Source organism: Botryllus schlosseri, chromosome 2 (genome assembly GCF_051294905.1).
Source record: "Botryllus schlosseri isolate E-star chromosome 2, Bs_hap1, whole genome shotgun sequence".
NCBI classification, from domain to species: Eukaryota; Metazoa; Chordata; class Ascidiacea; order Stolidobranchia; family Styelidae; genus Botryllus; species Botryllus schlosseri.
In genome coordinates, this window is record NC_137237.1 from 33,312,860 (window position 1) to 33,335,254 (window position 22,395).

The window sequence follows — 22,395 nt, forward strand, 5'->3', positions numbered from 1 at the left end:
TTCCTACCTGAGTGTTGAAGGTTTATCCAGGCCCCTCCTCGCCACCTCATCCGTGTAAGCGGTGTCTTATGAAAGCCTGGAAGTGCTACAAGTCGGTAAATACCGAATCTTCACAAAGAATATCGGCCATGTATAAAATGACCTATGTAGTCGAAACACCATAAATATCATAAACAACAAATGTCATCTGGTTGCGTCCATGCTTGTGGCCTTTCCCACCGTCCAATAAATTGAGTCAGCTATATGGTCAATGCGACAGCACCTATTTACAATCCAGATCATGGTCTTGATAGAAATACAATCCTTACTAATTGTATGACGCGAGCGTAGGTTCGAGTGATGCAATTTCTACCATAGGTTGCGCCCGTCATTATACGGAACTGTGCCGAAGAATATCAAATGACGAACAACAGACGGAACGAAAGCGGTCAATTGCATTCTCATTACACGGCTCACGATCTGCTCATGGTAACATTGCTTTCAATCTCTCGCGGCCATAATTCGTGATTTCTAGAAACGATTGACATATTAGGTCTTGCTATATAGTAAGGAGACTGCATAATGTATCGATTACCACTAAGCCGTTCTGATTGCATCGCCTATTACTGCAATATCTGAACCAATTACTGTCTCTGTTGGAAGCATGCGGTTCTTATTCAACCACAAAATGTAGCGGTTCAGTTGACTTGATTTCAAATTGTGCTGGAGTAGGCTGGATGGCGATTGGTGGATTATGGTCTTACGTAACCATCTTTCACGACTATACCAACTAAATCAAGGGCGGGTAACTTTTCCGGTCGTCGGGCCGGATATGGGAAATGAAATACTTGGCGAGCCGGGTTACAGAATCGATACATTATTCGCGTATTTATCCACCTTCGTATTTAATGTAAACGTCAAATTCAAAGCATATATCCAAAACAGTATTTAAATTAATAGCTGTTGAGGTAAATCAGACATCTGTGGTCAAAATTGTCAACAAGTTCTTTGAACTCTGGCTGCATGTCAGATGTAGAAACCCTTAGTCAACACTGCACGTGTACATCAGTTATATGTTTGCTCGCAATCTATATGTAGACCCGAACAGAACACAGTTTCATGACCATCATTCTCAGTTTGGCAAACTTGGATTCATTCTGTGGCTCAAATTTTTTCAATACTTTCAGATTAGGATTCCACTTTCAGGGTAGCTCTGCGGCCGCTCAAAATCCAGTCGCGGGCCGTATGTTGCCCGACCCTGAAGTACGGAATCGTATTCCGTATCCTGTTTTTATGTGGTCAAACAAGTTTCTGACGTTTGAGCATGTACGTACAGTAGTACACTGTACAACAGGGATGGTGTGAACCTCTGAAAGGTTCAGGTTCGTGTGAACGCGAACCTTTTTGAAAGGTTCTGTGTGAACGCGAACGTGAACCTCATGACGTCACGTGACGTCATTTTGCTAATTCCAACCATACATTTCAGTGAAATGATAGCCTATATTAATGTGCACGATACCTAGCGACAACTCGGACCACATAATGCCACAATGCATAAGTACGATTGACGTTTTAAACGTCGCCAATTGTATCAACTGGGGCAATCAAATGACATAACAATCTCATAAAATCACTATCTTCCGTAGATTTGCCAACAATTTCGATGAGTAGACCTACCTGCAATGCAAAGGAATATAAGCTTAGGCCTTAACGGTCTAGGCCAGACAGGACAATGTATTCGGCGTCCGAGTATTGCTACGTTGATATTCAGCAGAGTGTAAAATGGCTTTCTATACTTGCTACCGACATTAGCAAGTTATACAACAGTATAGCCAACACCCCAATCGCACGGATTTGGTTTTATGATACAATAAACATACGAAGTCGAGATTGACCCCGTATGCGTGCTAGATTTTTTACATCAGACAACGATATCAATTTCATTGATTGGTTTAATAAGCATCATTCGCTGACTACCTACATGCAGTGTATTTCGCTATTGATTTTGTGTGATTGCGGGTCAAGCTCACAGCATAGAGTCACTAAATATTCACAAACGGAAAGCCGGATATTTCGAGTAATATTTTGTAACAAAACAAGTAAAGTTTTTGAGATTACCAAGGTGCATGTTCATTTTAGTGTTGATATATTATGCTGCTAGAGCCATACATACAGTGGCCCGCAGTTAAAATGCAATAAATTTCAACCAAAGATATTATAATGAAGTGAAAACTGTAATATATGAAAAAGGTTCACAGTGCAGAACCTATCAAGGTTCGTTTGTGAACGTGAATCTCTAAATTTCTAAGGTTCACACACAGAACGCGAACGCGAACCTCACGTTCACACCATCCCTGCTGTACAGCATACTCGGAGCTACAGGAAGTTTGTTTTATACAAGTTAAAAATACGATTCGTTTAAAATCAGGACAAATTCTTCCTGCTGAAAGACAGTTTCGTCGGTATCGACAGACACAACACCATCGAGGAACACGGAGTTCCCAACCTCCACGCAGTCAACGTGAAGCCGACCATTTACGCGATAGGCCAACCTACTATGAACGGACTGGAGAAATTTTCCGTCGAGCTACTCGAGAAACACGAGGTTTGTCCTATAGGACAGGGGCATGCAATGTCTCCGTTCAGCGGGCTTGATATGGGAAAATGAAGTGTTTGGCGGGCCGGATTCCTGAATTGATACATTAATCGCGTATACGCATTATTTATCCACCTATACAAAGAATATGTCGTATACTCGTATTTAATGTAAACTTTAAGTTGAAAGCGTAGAAACCTGCCCGTGGGACGTATGATGGCCGCCCATGACCTAGGGTCATAGGTTTAGAGAACATTCACGCTTCTTATCGACCCTATCGCAATTGTTCGACAAGTATTTTTCAAACTTCAATATCGAATTATACTAATAGAAACTTAACAATGAATAAATTTAGTCCAACATATTCTCGTAGCGTCTAAAATCTCACAAAACTACAATATTGCGACAAAATATCCTGTTCCGTTTAGGTCTCTGATAAAATTTTAGGTTTGACTAGCTGTTTGCAAATTTCCACTGGAGGAGACCTGCTGTGACCCGGTGCGGTGCTAAGATTCTAATTTCATTGCAAGGATCGCTAAAATTATCCATAACCTTGGACAATTGGACATAGGATAACGATTCTTGCCCTTGTCAATATTGCCGCTATGCTCAGGATTCATCTGGGTGGACCTAAATGCGACCTAGTCGAATAATACTGTTGCGTCAATATCTGGTATGCAAATCATAATTTAATTATCTCAATGTATGTGCCAATAACAGTCATCACCGTTGTGGATGACTTGTTGAACGTCATTCCACCCGTAAAACTTTGAATTCTTCAATCGGACTACGGTGGGCTGGGCAGTTCACAGGCGTTTCCTCGTAGTTGATTCGCGTCAATGAGCATGAAACATAACATCATTACGTCATGCCTCGTTTCAGTTCGTTTACTACGTCAACGTTCGTGCGCTACCGACTCTGTTTTTACGTCGCAGCGGAGATTTCATTCCATACTCCGCGTACATTCCCAAGCGCCGGGGTGAGGCACCGTGTTTCTTCACTAGCGAAACGGCTCTTCTCGACGCTGAGAGGGAGATGCAGTTACAGGTATCTGCGATATGTTTAACGTATTGGAGCGGCAAGGCATCAAATAGTGTTAATAGTCTGATAAAACCAATCATGGCCGATTTCAATCGGACTGCAATATCGACGCCGGAATCTAGTCGCTATGTGGTAACATCTTTTTGGAGGGTGTAAATCAAAATCGTTTAGCCTATTGCAGTGGTTCCCAGCCTTTTTCGCTCCCATATTTACGCATCCGAAAAGAGGACATACAAACGGAAAATTTATTCACCTAAATCTGATCGCTGGTGAATTGAGTAAGAAAATAAGTCTTTATCCTAGTAGGTGCTCGGAAAACCGGTTTCCATGTCTACTTTCGGTTGAGCTGACATTTTAACGCCGTTTTCACGTGTATTTTTCAGCCTTTTCATTAAATATGTCTCACTGGACTTTGTGACATTTTTTCCATCCTACCGCCCCCAAATCACCCCTTTGCTATTTCACCCTCTTGTTTATCAAAATCACCCTACTTTGAGTACCACTGGCGTAATGGGCAAATACTAAGTACTTGGAATGTGACTAATTCTGTTGATTCGCTTCGGACCAACTAATCATCGGACTTGATATTTGAGAGACTGTATTCGATCCTATAAATGCCTGACTCGGAATGATTTCGAATTTGCGATCCATAATATCCCTCCCAAATTAGTAATCACAATGTGATAACGCTGCAACTTGATCATTTATGTTCAAATAAAATACGAAGCCTCCGTTGAAACTATTCTGTTGGATGTGGCGAAAAAAATCCCTGTATTCGCAGTAATCGCCTAGCAAGCACACTCAACAACAACCACCAAACTAAGATGAAGATAAGCGTACTAATTAGTTCCAGGTCAAGCCCAATCGAGGTTGACTCCAAAATTGATGTCATCGTGATGAAGTTTTCTATAGGAGTCTCATCAACATAAAGCCATGTATCGTATGAAGCTAATATTTTTGCATCCGACAGCGTCATCTCAATCTACAACACCCATCAGTTCTTCAAGCAGACCTTTTGATGTAGTGTAAAATCATTTGAAATCTATAATGAATAATTCAGAGTTATTTCTGATTTTCTCGGCGCGAATATCACCACGGTATTGTAGTATTAGATGGACACTATAGCTCTCCCTAGCTGCATCATTCGTTATTTGCGAATCATATACGACACAGAGCAAACTCATGTCTCAACGTCTAAATCCAAACAGACCTCACATCCTTGCGAAGTTCAGAACCGATGCGTCCTATGCCCATACTCTCAGTTTAGTGCTACGGATAAATCTACTGAGCACTTAGATGTGGTCAGTAACGAATAACTCATGCATATTCGAATTACTCGAGTAAGTTTTCCGGAGTTATACTCCTTAATCTAGTGCTTATATATTTAGAGTAAAGGTGTCATAACAACTCGGCTACATATCCCCTGCATCGCGATAACTGAATATATATTTCGAAAATTTCGTTTGCTTATAGCAGCTGATCTAAAAATCTTTAGACCGCGACCGAAATTTAAGTTTTATTGGCATCTCGTGATTCACGCATCGAAATAATTTATTTTTTAATGATAGTATGCTACGACTTCAAATTACGGGGTGCATTGTTTTCATTGCGGGCCGCATTTGTACGGCGGGCCTCAGATTACAAGAACAGATTAGGTGCCAACCATTTCCACGACCGGACATATCAATATCGAAGGTTTATCGGAAGTTACGGCCCCGCTCTTTCCCTCTCCCTACCCTAGCCGAGTATTAACCGCGCATGTTAAAGCTTTACAGAAAAGCCAATGTGGAACAAATCTTCTCATAACCTCAAAACAATTTATAAAGATTCGCACATTTTCATGATCAAGCCATATTGTCGTAACCACAGATCTGCTTGTCTCATTTATTGACTATAATACTCAATAGTGTGACTTTGGGTATGGGCAGACTATCTACAGAAGATCGCGCGAAACGCGAACACATTTTTACGTTGCAAGAAATTCGGCAAATATTACATACATCTTTGAAGATCGCTCTGATGCGGTCGCGACCGAAATTTATGTCCGTCGCGACCCATGCTTCGGTCGTTAATAAATCCATTTTCCTTTGACAATACTTACTTGAGTGCTCTTCAGACCCTCTTTTCTATTTCGACATGTAATTGAGTACGACTTGACGACAATACTTATACTTCTGTCGTCTCAACGTCTCAGCGTTCACTATCTTGACCGCCCCTGGAAACACATCGCGGATACCTCAATGTTTGTTCTGCGGCACAGGCTTTGAATATCGCTCGCATGAACGGGGGTTTATTTTATTTCTACAACGTCCTCGACGCGTCGCCCGACGAACCTCACATGTATCAGATCAGCACGATGGAAGATCTTGTCACGTCACGGCAGCTGTTTTCGAAGGTGCAATCCGACCATACCAATTTCAGGTAAATCCGTACGACGCCGCATCTGTAATATACGCTTCAACTACATGCACTATGTGCTCTAATGGTGCTTTGTAGACTTCTAATTCGACAATTTCTGAACCTGATGTCCTTTCACATTTTTGTCAAGTAGAGAGTAATTTTGGAATACCACCATACCTTTTCATCATGACCGGTCAATTTGTCAATTCCCTAGTCCGTAGAACCATTAGCCATTGTTAACAGCGATGTGTCTGTTTATTACCAGATTAAGTCAAGGATGATTGCATGAATTTATGATGAATCGCGCCTGCGTCCACCAAATCCTTTGCGCGACCCAATTTTTGGTTGGCAACCAATGTTTATAATGTTTCTATTATGTACTGCATCCTGATATATAGGATGCAACAAAGAAAATTAAAGTTCATTGGCTATACATCGCGTACGAACACGAAGCCCCGGAAAACAACTGAAATATTAATGATGTTTCGCTTACGCTGCACATGGTTAATCTTAGTATCACCCCTTCGGTGCTGTTGCTGTGGTAATGACTTCAGTTATATTCTTGTCAACAATGTAATGGAGTCCCAAAGGAATCGACGATGCGAACAAATAAGAATAAGATCAATACAGTGGTTTATAATGGATATTGGGAGTGTACTTGAACTGAACTTGAAGCATTCCTCATATATTACCAGTGGCGTGTGTATAATTCAAAAGAACGCTCTGCTTACTAAGATTTCTTGATCCCACTGCACTGGGAATTGCATTATATAAACATTCACATATTTGTTATCGGTATGGGTGTGGAAAAAGAGTTTTATCGGTGACAAGGGAATATCGAAATCATGACAGATTTTCACCGGAATCTATAAGTGTCGCATCGAATCCGACAGAAAGCACATATGATACTACTGTGAAAATAAAAACAGTTCTCACAATCTCCACAATTATAGTTAGGGCTGCATTTAAAACAAATGGTTGTTCAAAACACTTTGTATAAAACATGTCTTAAACAGTGTTTTGAAGAAAGGACTTGAAAAAAACATTTTTTTTTAAGTTGTAAAATTATGTCCTAATTGTGTAAATACTTTCCAAAAACATGTTGCATGAGCCTACAGACAATTACCACCAGATATAGCCGACGTATACGATATGGAATGGATGGAACCCTCAAAATAGTCAGTTCAGTAGCTATAGTACGTTGATATTTCGTCAAAGGAGCTAAATCTAGCATATAATTTCAATTGTCAATGTCAATTCACTATGACATCACAATTGAATATTCCTGACGTCATGGCTTAAAAGAACATGTTTTAAACAAGGGCCCATTTTTCAATTGATATTTGTTTCAAATGCAACCCTAATTATACTGTAATTGAAGCGCAGTTTCACAGGAGTTATAAGAAACGCATGAAGTTTGTACCAGCATTTTCGAGGTATTTTGCCGAAATACAAGAAATTATATACCCACTGTTCATGTCCATGTGGCATATATTTCATCGTCATGTGCCATACCCCTTCCCCTTTGTATACTTAATAGGTCATGGTCAAGCTCGAGAATAGAGGCGTGATCAACGGAATACTGCCAACGTCGTTGAACTGTAGCAAACTTCAACATGATAGATGATGTCGCCGCCATGCTAGGTCCCGTAATAGGGTAGGAGGGGTACGATATTTCGGAATGCAAAAATCCCGGATAATAATCATATATTGATGCTTTAGTTGAATTTTCGATCCGCGAGATATGCCAATTAGAATGAAATCTTTGTTGAGTATTAAATGAATAAGTAATTTGAAAAGAGTAAGCGTCGGAAACTATAAAAATGAAGGTAAACATGGTTCGTGCCACGTGTACGTATCAAGAACCAATACCGCAGTGTGTTCCAATAAAGAATAAGTCATTGAGACTTGTCATTGCTGATTAGGCCAATGAGGGGCTGATTGTCGTATGTGTTTCTCAGATGAGTATGAATTTGAATTTATTTTCTGTCAAGTACAGTTATCGGCCTTCTCAATAGTCAAAAAACCGCCACGAAAGAGTATCTGTCCGGAATTAGGAAATTATATCGGATGGTGTGTAACTGGCATAATTTATCCCGTGGCAGCAACAAAGATACACGTTTCAAGTCATGAGTAATGTTGCGACGTCATAATATGCCGTACTCGACAAGACTCTAGGCTATCTTATACCTGCTTTTTCAGATACAAAAGAATGGTTTTGCCAGATTGTGAAGACCCGACAATCGAATGGATGGACTCTCTCGTTGACTTGATGAAGGCAAGACAACAGACTTTGCCTTGTCTTGTTGTCCTAGTTCAGTTATTCCCAACCAGTGGTCCACGGAACCCTTAGGGGTTCGTGAGAAAGCATTCGGGGCTCCGTGATGACCTTGATGAATTTTGGGAAAGAAACGAAAAGTGATCTTTTGCTTTCATTTATATCATTAAACTAGGGTCACCATACGTCATCCTTTAGGAGGATTTGTCCTCATTTTTCAGGTTTTTGAAAGTGTCGTTCGAGGACACCTAAATGTCCTCCATTTTGGCAATTCGTCCTCCTTTACAGCTTTAAAAGCTAAGATAGTGGATAGATTCGAGTGAAAAAGGGCATAAATGACGCTAAATAGGAAATTCGTCGTTCGATCGATCCCAGCAAATTTTTCAGCAAAAATAGCGAAATCGACTGATTTAAGTTTTGATCAACGAGCTTTTCCGATTTGGTAAAAGTGTCCTCCTTTCCCGATTCCAAAATATGGTAACCCTACTTTAAATGCACATGTGTCAAGCTCACGCACGCGAGAATAAACTGTACAGGTAGTTGATGCTGCTGCCTACAGGGTGTACATGTACATTGACCTTACACTACAATACTACATCTACCACAACGCATGGCGATTACAGTCAAATCCGGACTGTCTATTACATAATCGAGAAAAAAATGCGTTTTAGTTCAGGAAAGGCATCAATAGCTATTTGTTTAAATTTGCTTACGTTGAAAAAGTTTCGGTTCACCTTTTAAAAAAAAATATATCTCAGAGGTAATCCGCTTGGCGAAGGGCGAAAAGTTGGGTCACCTTCAATTAAAATTGATATCCCGGAGGTAAACCGCTTGGCGGAGGGCGACCAAGTCCTTATAGTGCGATGTGTAACTCCCGCTAAAACATCTAGCACTCTTCTCGTGTTGTGCAGACGTATTGCGTTGGTCGTCAGCCAACCTTGTATTCATTTATATATTTCTCGACTTTTTCTAGTTTCTTGTTTTGGTATTATGTCAATTGTTATTCAACTTTATGAAAACGGTGTATTCAACTTTTAATCTTTGATTCGTTCTGTTGTTGTTCTTTCTTTCTTTAACAACAATAATTTGACACATTACAGTAGTTGAGTAGCATAATTATTTTTATAATTAACAGTTTGTTTATGGGGTACAGGCAGACATCCGTAGAGTTAATAATTTGTCTGAAGGGGTCCGTGACAACGAAAAGGCTGGGAACCACTGTCCTAATTATAGTTGTCTTGCACTGTATGTATGGCAGTCAAATCAGCAATTAACATTGATGAAGGGATGAATGGATTTGTTGCTGTAAAATCCTGCAACATTTTTATGCAATGGCAATACATTATATTAAATGAAAATGTATGTTTCCATGAGGGTTTAAAAACCTTCTGCGAGTAATAGTGCAGCCAAGCCCATACTTAGTCACCAATGACACACGAAGAAGCTGCGTTTCATAACTATTGACTGAAGCTCTCATTGGCCTGGCGTGAACAAAGATATCTCTTGCAGGAAATCAAAAACCATGAAGCGAAGAACGTTGCTCTCGTATTTCAATGCCTGACCGGAGAAGGAGCGGCACGACTGGCCGCCATGGTCGCCTTGCTCTCACTGGACAATCCGCAACTGTCGCTTGACCAATCAGAAGAGTAAGTATGCTGGTAGTTAGGCCTAGGTATTAAGGGGGTAATGGGGCTTAGCTACTCGGCTTTTTGCCCAGGACGATATCTGGCGATAAGAGTATGCTGGCGATTATTCAATCGGCGATTAATGTATTCTTGCAAAGTTGGCGATTATATCCAGGGACATGGCAGAAGTTTGTCATCCCGTAACGGTGGTCTTGTGCTCCCATATGGTGATCATTACAACCTATGGGAGTGGATCATGATTCGTTGAACGATTTCTCGTAGCTGTTGCTGCAAAAGAGGGAAACAAATCAATGTGCTTGCCCACATGCACCATTTTAAATATTTATGCAGTTCTTATCCAAACTAAATAAATAATCGGGGCACAACTGAGAATCTGCGGCGGCACACACTTCAGATATAACTGGTCGATCGGAAATATCAATGATATTAAATATTAGTGTGCATTTGTTTCGGGATCACAGGCTGCAGAGCCTTCGACTAAAGCAGTGGTTCTTAACCTTGCACCCAGCGCCCCCAAGGGGGCGCTGGCGATTTTAAAGGGGGGCGGAAACGCTCAGGGGGCGATATGAGGGCGCTGGGCTCAGGGGGGCGGTATGGGGGGGGGGGGGGGGGGCGCTGGAGAAAAATGGCTTCGCAGTAGATGATGTGGTGATACGACATATCCTTAATGAGTATTCAGAGCAAATTAACACCGAAAACTTCGTTACATATAGCCTTACATATCGATTTAATTGTCCATGGGCGCCTAAATGACTGACACCGAATGTTCCTGTCTTGGCAATCTGAACCCCAGAAGACGAATTCTATCTGGCAGGGAAAAATTATATGTCAGTGAAGAAATACCAATCTGAAATCGTGTGCGTCTTTTAGTTTAGTACGATTGGGCGACAGGGATATTCCTGTTGGGCGATATCCCCATTGAGCGATTCTATAGTTTTTGATATTGCAGACAGGGAGTCACGAAATAACATCATGCAACGAAGTCATACCAACGGGTTCGCCCGGCCGAATATGTTTAATTATTAGTAACGGGCCCTACAGTTTCCAAGAAACCTCACAATGTTCGCTTTAAGTTTTGATGAGTATGCGCACACTCAACAACTCACTGCGCTGACCCTTGGACAACAGTGCGTAACGACTAAAAAAAGGTAATAACTTCGGATTTGTTGTGCGCAACGTAGATTTTCTGTGCGCAGAGACCGTGTCAGCACTGCGCACGTGCGCAGCTTAGAGGGAACATTGCACCTCACTCAGCTCTACCGGTAAATGTGTTTACGTGAGCAGAGAGAGGATAAAAATTAATCTCCATTTACATGCAATTCCCGATGATATTGACCAATTCAATCATTAATTAGTGAAATTTTTCGCGCTTCGCGCGACTAGGCGAGAATAGCTGCCTCAGTAAATGGACACCCAATGTAGATACCTAATAGGCTATCAGCAAATAGCGGACAGCCTAATTGGGGTCTGGGAGTGAAGTCCCCCGGAAATTTGGTTTATCACCCGATGGGGGCCCAGGACCAACGTTTTTTGTTTTAGGGGGGGGGGCTGACGAAGTACTGTTACGGCCATGATAACGAATAATTGTACCTGCGGGCACACCCGAATATGTTTAATTATTAATTACGTGCCCTTTATTTTCATATACCACAGCTCACTCAGTGCTACTGGTAAATCTGATTACGTGGGCTGAGAGGATAAAAAGTTTATAGCGACTTATATATGTAATTACCACCTATTCATTCATGCATTATAGAAAATTTTGGTACCTCGGGCAACCAGGTCACACAAACTTTGCTGACCATCGAAATCACGATATGGGGTTCGTGAGGGCGAAGCCCTCAGAAGTTCGGTTTATCACGCTATGGGGGCGCAAGGCAATCGTTTTTTGGGGGGTTGACGAAGTGCTGTTACGGCCCTCTCTTTTAATCGTTGTCTTTATTACATTCCTTACAATATGAAGTTGGGGGGGGGGGGGCTGGAGCACGATAATTTTTGAAAGGGGGCGCTGGAGGAAAAAAGGTTAAGAACCGCTGGACTAAAGCATCCAATACAACCTCCGATGATGCTAGGAATATATCGTTCTCTTGTAATTGCGTATACTGTTAGACTCAGTTCTGTAAATTATGCGTATTTTGTTTATTGTTATTTTTTGTTCATTTTATTTTTCGGAATGATACCCAATCAAAATATTTAGTGACTCTAGACCGCAGAAAGCACACAGAAAAATTTCAAGTTGACTAAATTTGCTCCCAAATACTATACTTCAGTGCTTTTCAACCTTTTTGAGCTCCATTCGCACTTAAAAAAAAAAAATTCATTCGCACAAACTAATCGAAAATTGTTATACAAAATGGAAATGAAGCTACTTAACAACATTTTGTTCAGATGTGCAACAAATTGACTACACGATTTGCTTTCAACTATTTCACTAAAACCCTTCCCGGCCAAACAATGTTGTTATGGGAATTTGTACAAGAACGGCTACTAGTGCTTGGATGGCCAGGTCTTAAAATCTGTACTGCACTCCTATCCAAAATACAGCGTATTTTTTTGCGAGTGAAAAATGCTTGCTGGCAAAAATCGTTTTTGCGAGCTGACACAAAGGTCCCGGAGGCTTCAATTTGTCGAAAGGATGAAAAACCCACATGTTTGTGTTGAGGCGTTTGCCTGATGTCTTTGGAACACAAGGTGCAAAACGATCAAGGAGAGTAGGCACATTAAAGCTCGCTACCTGATGATACGTTGCTCCAACTTCTGTCTCGCGAGTATATGAAAACAGCAAATTGACTCACGATACTGTGTGCTCTGCTCTTTAGCTCAATCTAACTTGAGAATTCATAACAGTTTAATAACGGTAAAGCAGCTTTTAGACTACCACCAAAATCTAAGTTTTTGTGGCATCTCGCAACCCAAGCCTCACCCATGAAAAGGAATTCATTTTTAATATTCCAGTTATATGCTACGATTTTATGGGCATGTATGATATACAGAACGCGTACACCACAATTCTACCCAACACATCTCTACAAAACATGTCTGACGCACGTGATTTCAAATTAGGGCGAATTAAATTCCTCTGCGTATCGCAGTCGAACTACTGTCTACTCAGATTGCAAGAACGGGACTATTCCGTGCCGACAACGGAGCATATCCATCTCGAAAGGTTTGGCCATCGAGCATAGGTCATTTTTAGACCGAGGTTTTGTCGCCGCTTATGTTTTTAGCACTGCATTTTATCAGCGGTTTGTTCGCCGAAATTTTACGTCTTCATGTGCCCCGACGCAGAAGGGGTTGGCCTCGAAATGAATGAGCCTCATTGGCCCGAACTCGCTCGTTGCACACCCCTACACTACTTCATCCCAACGCTATTGACCATGTTTTCCAGAAAAAACAGTCGGACAAATTTTATGATGAATTCTCATGATAAAGCCATATTTTCTGGGTGTCTCGCTCATTGGCGACAGTACCCAATACAGTGACCTTGGATATGTAAAAACTATCGTAGGATTTTTTGCAATAAATTCATTAAATAATACATACATATTAACAGATAGCTCTGGCACCGTGTCGACCCAAAATTATACCCTTTGCGGTCCATACTTTAATAACCTTTGAAGGGGTAAAAATTTGCGTTACTGTAACTTGCAAATGTGAGTCTGTAATGATGGTATTTATTGCTATCCTTGTGCCTCGTGCTATAATCGAACAGTTATTACGAAAATATGATGATTGTTTAGCGAAAGAAAGGAGAAAGTCAATTTTACGTAATTTTTCAGCCTGTCGCAGGCTCAGACGGGCTGATAGGTTGTATGTCTGCCACTACGCCAGCTTCCAAACTAGGCTTTTGGTTACGTGATAATTATAATGAGAGAATATTAATTCAATACAGCTTGTGAGAGCTACGATTAGTCGTGCGACGTATTGAGTTTTTACAATTGCGTCGCAACTACAACAGTTATACTGATCTTAAATTTCTTATTAGGTTTATTTGAATTATTCCACGTCAGAAAAATTAACAATTCTTCACGATTTTCATTCGCACTTGATCCGGATTTTCATTCGCACCATTCGCACCACTCGTCATTCGCACTGCAATTTTTTTCATTCGCACATGTGCGAACCGTCACACAGGTTGAAAAGCACTGCTCTACTTTATGCTAATATAAGAACATATTGTTTTCCCCCCATTTGATCTCCCTCAAATTCGGACCTTCGGCGCGCGGCAGGTCCATTTCAATCCTTACCTATCTTTACGACCGCTTCGCGCTCCCGGACATTCAGAATATATGCTGTCTCTATTATAGCTCTAATGTTCGAAGTCATATAAAACTAAATGAGATACAAATTTGTTATTACTTAATAAAATATGACGATTTCGTCCTTAATCGTAGGATTATTCACCCCTGGTTCGGTGCAGATGCAGTGTTGGGATGACTCGAGTCACCTTTTTCGTATGACTTGACTTGACTCGAGTCACTTTGCTAAAATGACTTGACTCGACTTGACTCGGCGTATCAGAAATGTAGATTGACTCGTCACTCGGAGCAAAATTCACGAGTCAATTTCAAGTCATCAAGTAATCGGTGTCGATGAAAATCACTGTATCTTGCATATGTTCGGATTGTTCGCGATACGCTAGTGCAGTGCTTTTCAACCTGTGTGACGGTTCGCACTTGTGCGAATGAAAAAAATTGCAGTGCGAATGACGAAGGTAGTGCGAACAGTGCGAATGAAAATCCGGATCAAGTGCGAATGAAAATCGTGATTAATTGTTAACTTTTCTGACTCGGAATAATTCAAATAAACCTAAACGGAAATTTAGGATCAGTGTAACTTTTGTAGTTGAGACGCAATTGTAAAAACTTTATACGACGTAGCTCTTACAAGCCGTAGTGAATTAATATTCTCACACTATAATTATTACGTAACCAAAAGCCTGGTTTGGAAGCTGGTGTAGTGGAAACAGAGATCTCTACAATCTCTATAGTGGCAGACATACAGTATATCAGCCCTTCAGAGCCTGCGACAGGATGGCAAAATGATGTCAGATTGACTGTCTGCTTTCTTTCGCTAAACAATCATCATATTTTCGTAATAACTGTTCGATTAGCGCGAGGTACGAGGATGGTAGTAAATACCATCATTACAGACTCACCTTTGCAAGTTTACTGTGACGCAAATTTTCACCCCTTGATGGGGTAAAGTATAATTCTCGGTCGACACGGTGCCAGAGCTATCTGTTAACAATATGTATCTAATATTTAATGAATTTATTGTAAAAAATCCTGCGATCGTTTTCATATATCCAAGGTCACTGTGTTGGGTACTGAAGCCAATAAACGAGACGCACATTAAATGTGGCTTTATCATGAGAATTCATGGTCAGATTTGTCCGACTTTTTTTTTCTTCTGGAAAACATGGTCGAAGACCGTTGGGATGGACTTGTGTAGGGGTGTGCAACGAGCGAGTTCAGGCCTATCAGACTCATTCATTTCGAGGCCAACCCCTCTGCGTCGGGGTACATAAAGCCGTAAAGTTTTGGCGAACAAACCGCTGATAAAATGCGGTTCCAAAAACATATGCGGCGACAAAACCTCGGTCTAAAAATGATCGATACTGGATGGCCTAACCTTTCGAGATGGGTTGGATATGCTCCGTTTTCGGCACGGAATAGTCGCGTTCTTGCAATCTGAGTAGACAGTAGTACAACTGCAAAACGCATAGGAATTTAATTCGTCCTAATTTGAAATCGCGTGCGTCAGACATGTGTTGTAAGCTGTGTTGGTTAGAATTGTGATGCGCGCGTTCTGTATGTCACTATGTCATACATGCCCGTAACATCGTAGCATACAACTGTGATATTAAAAATAAATTCCTTTTCATGGGTGAGGCTCGGGTCGCGAGATGCCACAAAAACTCGGATTTTGGTGGTATAGTCTTAAAGCTGATTTACCCTTATTAAACTGTTATGAATCCTCAAGTTAGATTGGGTTAAAGAGTAGCCTAGAACACACAGTATCATCAAGTTTGTTTGTTTTTGGGGTATTTATGGTGTTTGTCGACTAGGCCTACTATGGTCATTTACACCAGACCCATATTCTGCTTATTTTCCGTAACTGCCGGCTTATAGCACGGCCCTCCTCTAGGCCTTTGTAAGACACCGCTGACGCGGATGAGGCGGCGAGGAGGAGCCTAGGTAAACCTCTAACACTTAGGTATCGGAATTCGGAAGTCGACCTCGGTCGGACTCGAACCCGCAGCCATTGGTGTGGCAGACACAGTATTATGAGTTATTTGCTCTTCTCAAAAACTTGCGAGACAGTATAGTTGGACCAACGTATCATCAGGTAGCGAGCTCTAATATGCCTAGGCCTACTCTCCTTGATCATTTTGCACCTTATGCTCCAATGACATAAGGCAAAAGCCTCAACACAAACATGTAGGTTTTTCATCCTTTCGACAAACTGGAGCCTCGCGGGACCTTTAATTGTGTCAGCTCTAACTCTCACTCTCACTCTCTGTCTCACTTCACTCATGAAAAATACGCTGTATTTTGGATAGGAGTGCAGAACAGATCTTAAGACCTGGCCATCCAAGCACTAGTAAACGTTCTTGTACAATACCCAACAACTTGTTTTGCCAAGAACGGTTTCAGTGAAATAATTTGAAGCAAAACGAGCGAGAAAAGTTGCCTTTTTAATGATACATTGATAGCTTAAGCTACATAGCTATCCAATTTGTTGCACATCTGAACAAAATGTTGTTAAGTGAGCCTATCTTCATCTTCTTTTTGCATAAAAATTTTCAATTAGTTTGTGCGAATGAAATTTATTTTACAAAAAAAGTGCGAATGGAGATCAAAAAGGTTGAAAAGCACTGCGCTAGTGTAACCCGCGAGAGCGACCAATCACTAAATGATCGTGCGTTTTAGTGAGCCTCGATTGTCTCACAAATAAATTGACCGCAAACGAAGTGATCGAAGCTTACAGCCTACGTTGTCGTAAACTAGTATAGTAAAGTAATTCAATAGCAAAATGTATATTTCTGTACTCTGTTCTTACCTTAACCAAACCTATTGTTTTATTGAAATCGAATATTGTTTATTACAGTTCTCAACCATTGGCGCATAAGGCTAGAATTGTATCATATCAATTTGTAAATGGATAATGTATTGCATCTTATCAATTTGATTCTCTATTCTCTTGTTTGGCTGATAACTATAAACTGAGGCTATGCTCACGCAGGTTAGCAATTATACGTATATGTGAGCGATACAGCGCCTTCTTGCGTGTATATTCAACTCTATATTCGTTCATCGGCTCAAAATCAATGACCACTCAATCTGTATTTCCGACACCTATCAAAATGCAATGACGTAATTATGCCTCATACTTCCAAAAGGCAACTTGACTTGAATTGTGACTTGACTCGTGACTTGACTTGACTTGACTTGACTCGACTTGACTCGAGTCATCTCCAAAATTCGAATGACTTGACTTGACTCGAGTCGCCTCCGAAAATCGATTGACTTGACTTGACTCGAGTCAAAATGTGCAATGACTCGAAATGACTCGTGACTTGAAGTTAGTGACTTGATCCCATCACTGTTCAGATGTCATATCATTATAGCATACTACGCTGTTGTCACGACAAGTCAGGCGATCTCTTAGGGATGCTAGGCAAGCTTTTATTTTTGACTTATACTCTATCATCTCATGACATATGATATTCAGAAAGATCTGCTGTGAAAAGAGCCCATATGTTATGCTCGTACCCTTGCATCCTGGGATTTTAATCATGATCGAGGAGATATATGAAGCGGTGAGAACAGGCGATATCTGATCGAACATAACAGTGTTATTGGCATACTAATTGCCGATTATCGCTAATTAGCAGATGTAAATAATCATGTCCCTGTGAGTACAGCTAAAGCTAATAAGGATTGCAGTAATGTTAATATTTACGGCACAGCAAATCAATAATGCAGCAGTATGCATATAAATATTCGGATCGCGTTATATATGGTATTCGTATAACAATTATTGCGAATATTAACCCCAAAAGATTATGCCAAATGGGTCAATGTAACGCGTAATCTGTCTATATATCCTTCTCGACTAGCAGTATAATCCCGTAAAATGACACATAGAATTAAGCAGCCGAGATGACAACGTATTGATCAAGAAATCATGCAATTTAGATGCTAATCTTGGTTAAAGCCGGTAAAAGGATTAGGAAAATAAATTCACCTTCTGTCCTAAGCCGATTACAATGGATCTGTATTTGCACAAAATTAGGGTTGACGTATTAACCATCCCCGACAATGCCGCCGCGCTTTTATAGAGCACTGCTGGTTCCTAAACCTGTTTGACTCATCACCCCAAAAAGCTCGAAGAGATCAGCAACATAGCAGTTATACTTTCCCGTAGTAGGCTACTCATTCAGATTGCGTTTGCTTATTTCACGAACTCATACAGTTTCATTTGCGTACTATTTCTATTTCAGCAGCGTTAGATGATGAAGTTTTAATTTTGCGTCTCTAGTATAGTCAAGTGAAGAGCAGTTTTTGAATGTAGTTCAGCAAACGCGTTGCTACGAAGTTGAGAGAATTAATAAACAAGTTGAATTGGTGTTAGAGCGTGACGAATTTACATGATTCGTTACTTTTCACCTCTCGCGGGCTGGGATGAATCAAGCATCGCGCTGCTTTGCTATCAACATTCATCGATTGTAAATTGAATTTAACAAGAAATGAAACAAGTAATTGAATATAATTGACTGAACGTTTTGAAATTTTTGCACATTTAGCAATATCCCACAATTTCGGAACCACTGATCTAGGGGGAGATGTGGTGCCGATGGATCAAAAATAGCAAAATGCTCTCTGGCCCAAATATCTTTAGCCGAAAACAGCAGACCTGTTGCTCGCTCAATACTTTGATCCCAGCTCCAACTACAGCGGATACATACATGAATATCCACATTTAAAAAATATCTATGAACGATCAAAATTTGTTGGTGAAACGTATCGTAAAATCGGACAGTTAATCTGTAGGTATGTTTCTCTTATTGCTTGATTAGTTAGTCCAACTATTTTGCTTGATTTGGCTGTGGTATCATCGGCCTCTACTCTGAAAATTTTGTAATTGAAGTGAAAAAGTCCACTCCTGGATGGTGTTGGATAAAAATATGTGCTTTTATATAACTTGAAACAAGGCCTACACTTCCCATCAAACTGATTGCTTGTTTGTTCGTGTTGAAGGTTACTAAGAATAATGTATACCTCGTTCGAAATTCCCTTTACCCCCCCCCCCCCCCCAAATGAAATAAATCTGTCACAGACCCCATATCTCGCGCAGGTATTAGTTATTTGCATGTGAAGAAGGATTCTGACAGCATGCAATAGTAACCAAATTCACGGAGTGTAATCATGGGATTAATTATAATGATTACCAATATTAATATTCGATAATAGTTATCATTGAGAATTTTCCTAGTAATTTCGGCCCCAGTGTGTCATCGGTACAACAACTCCCATGCATGGCATTTGGCATGACTCCTCGCTTAGGAAAATACATGTATTCCCTGGGAGTTGACTACGCTCTCCAGTATATCTTTATTTGTCGAAACCTTCCAGTCATATATAGTAACTAATAATGTCGGGAAAATTATTCGAGTAGTCCAATCCAAATCGAGTATTAATGGTCGATAGTTAATGGTCCACTGACCCCAAATTAGAAACACCTGCTGTGACTGATAATGTTATCCCACACCTCGATCAAATATAATTTTTGTACCTACTACATTCACTTAAAGTATATTTGCCATGTCTTGGAAATCCCTTTTTCTCGCAATCTAATAAAAATGTATGGAATTAATTTAATTTTTACTGCAGTAGCAAGTCTAGCAACTCTGTCTACTTCGACGACCTCTGCATATTGCAGAAAAGATCGCAATACTAGAAACATTATGAATTGGAAAACCCCACAAACTTCCGTCAATGACCACGGATGCCAGAGAATTTTCTGAATCATGTTAGCTATTCTTCGCGCAGAAAAATGACGAACCGTATCAGAGATATCCAATCCAAGATTCCATGGCGAAATTGCGTGATGGACAGCATCGTCGCGTCGACACGTATGCAGAACGCGCGGAACGAGGTTAGTTCGCTGGGCGCTTTGTTTGACTCCGTTGGCGATACCTTATCAAGTAAACCCCAATTCCTGGCACGTAATACGACATTTAAACGCAAACCAGTTGGTGGTAATGAGTCAAACACACCCAAAAGACATAGGCACGTGAGCACGTGATGTGGGCTATGTTGACGTTTAGCACGCTTTTGAGCCTTGGCGTGGTATACGCAACAACACCACCACCGGGCTCGTGAATATGGCATTGTAATGGGTGAATCTGACTCATTTACATCAAATGACAAGAACGGAAAGTAGGAATTGCGTATACCAGAATTGCTCGCCGACTTGATCTACACCCCGCGTCATAGCGAAAACCAGGAGTATCCACAAATTAAAAACCTACTTCGTTTGCAGTGTGTAGCTCAGTGGAAGTCAGTAAGGAAGTGCGTCTACTTTTTCGGAGTACTCAAGTATAGGTGTTTCCTACGTGTGCGCTATTTACTCGAGGTGGCTATGTTTTATATTCAACTTATACCTTACAGTTTAGTAGGCAGAACTACTTGCTTTTGACTGTTTTGATTTTCTAAATTAGTTTTTAGTTTTGGGTATAGTTTTTGTGTCACTTTTGTGGGTCCCTGTATATCAAAGTAACTGTGTACGTTTTCGAAAATTGCAACGATTTCAAGTAACATTAGTCATTCTCCGCCAGTCAGAGGCTTTCGATATCACTGAAAAGTCTCACAGAAGTTACTCTAACCCGACTTGAACTCGATACCAAACGGTAAACACTATGACTCGGACTCGATCCGTTGCTCTCTGATATGTAACTCGGAACCTTGTGACTCATGGTTATAACCCGACTATTTACATGATTACTGTTCATACCAGGGCTGAGGAGTCGGAGTCGGAGTTTGGCTAATTTTCGCTTGATGGAGTCGGAGTCGTGGAAAAAATACTTACTGGAGTCGGAGTCGGAGTTTGTGAAAATGACCCTGACTTCGACTCCGACTCCGACTCCAACTTCTTTATCATGAAAAGAATTGCTTTCAAAGATATCTTTAAATTACTAAAATTACTAATAATAACTATAAGAGGATTTTTATGTACCACTTTTATTAGTAACGATACAGATCAGGGGCGGCCAGACCGTGTCCCGCAGCCAAAATGTGGCCCGCGAGAAGGTTTTGTGTGACCTGCGAGGTATTGTATTGTATTGTATTGATAAGGTACGGCAGTGGTGCTTATAGCCTTATGAGGCTTTGTGCTCCACGACAATGGCACGATGGCAATTTCAACAGTTCAATGCATACTTTCATGACGACTTTTCTTGCACTCTCTCTTCCACGAATCTGTCACTCTCTGTACCATGCACCTTCCTTCATTGGATCATTGCTGCCGACTTTCAAGCTCGGCTCACTGAACTTTCTGGGCTTTTTAAGTCACTGCAATCGCAGTGAGGTCGGCGATGAGGAGCCCAGATAAACCTCCGACACATGGAAACTTGGTAAAGCCGAAACCCGAACCAACAACCATTGGTGTCGTGACGGTAACTATCGAGATTAGATATAACATCAGGAAAAATTGCAAGACCACCAACATTTGATTAGCCTGACCGCGAAATTTGATTATGATTGAAACATCAGTTTCGAATCGTAATCATGGGCCAGCCACATTCATCGCAGATCTTCGTATATGACCAAAAAGTAGAATATTCCGTAGCAAATTTATTTGACTTGAAATTCTTCTTAGTAGTTAGCATGATCTATTGTCACATTTCTTGCAGTTAGTATTGGAAACCCATCTGGAAATTATAAATACGCTTAAGTTACAGAATTGAGTCCAACTATACTCGCAATTAGAAGATAACGTGTCATCTAGCATGCGACTTCGCTTGCGCGCTCGAAGCGAGATCGTCGGCGATGAAACATTTGCACAACAGACAGAGTCATGTTCACCGAAACCGTCGATAGTGCTATGTCTTAAACGCCAAATAATCCTGTCCTTGCCAAATGAGCCCATTGCTATACAGAGGCGACCCCCAATGTATGCAAGTAATATATTTATTGATCGAATTCATTCATTACCTACGAAAAAATTTCGTGCTTCGCGCGACCAGGGCATGACTGCACAGCACACTGTACAGTTGCACACGTAGTTTCATGACATCGGCTAATTGTTATCAATTTTAAAGCGTTGTCATCTAAGTCTTGTTTTCAATGTTACCGAAATCGGTTCGTTCCTGTCGGGTTATCAACATTCAAGTTGCCCGCGCAATGGTTCGTAAATCTCATGTGCCCTTTTGGCCGAAAAGGTTGGAC

The 22,395-nt window shown here is 40.8% G+C and overlaps 2 protein-coding genes across 3 annotated transcripts in view; one reads left to right on the forward strand and one right to left on the reverse strand.

Annotated features, from left to right (window-relative positions):
• The window catches only part of LOC145434472 (sarcoplasmic/endoplasmic reticulum calcium ATPase 1-like), a 402,254-nt gene that overhangs the window by 117,844 nt on the left and 262,015 nt on the right, over positions 1–22,395 (reverse strand). The window lies entirely within an intron of this gene.
• Positions 1–22,395, forward strand: part of LOC145434471 (paladin-like) — a 78,677-nt gene that overhangs the window by 27,568 nt on the left and 28,714 nt on the right. Inside the window, exons 4-10 of the mRNA XM_080311827.1 lie at positions 358–468; positions 2,408–2,584; positions 3,458–3,622; positions 5,877–6,037; positions 8,219–8,294; positions 9,804–9,940; positions 19,999–20,104. Of these exons, the coding sequence (XP_080167953.1) occupies positions 358–468; positions 2,408–2,584; positions 3,458–3,622; positions 5,877–6,037; positions 8,219–8,294; positions 9,804–9,940; positions 19,999–20,104 (933 nt within the window). The remainder of the gene's footprint in view (positions 1–357; positions 469–2,407; positions 2,585–3,457; positions 3,623–5,876; positions 6,038–8,218; positions 8,295–9,803; positions 9,941–19,998; positions 20,105–22,395) is intronic.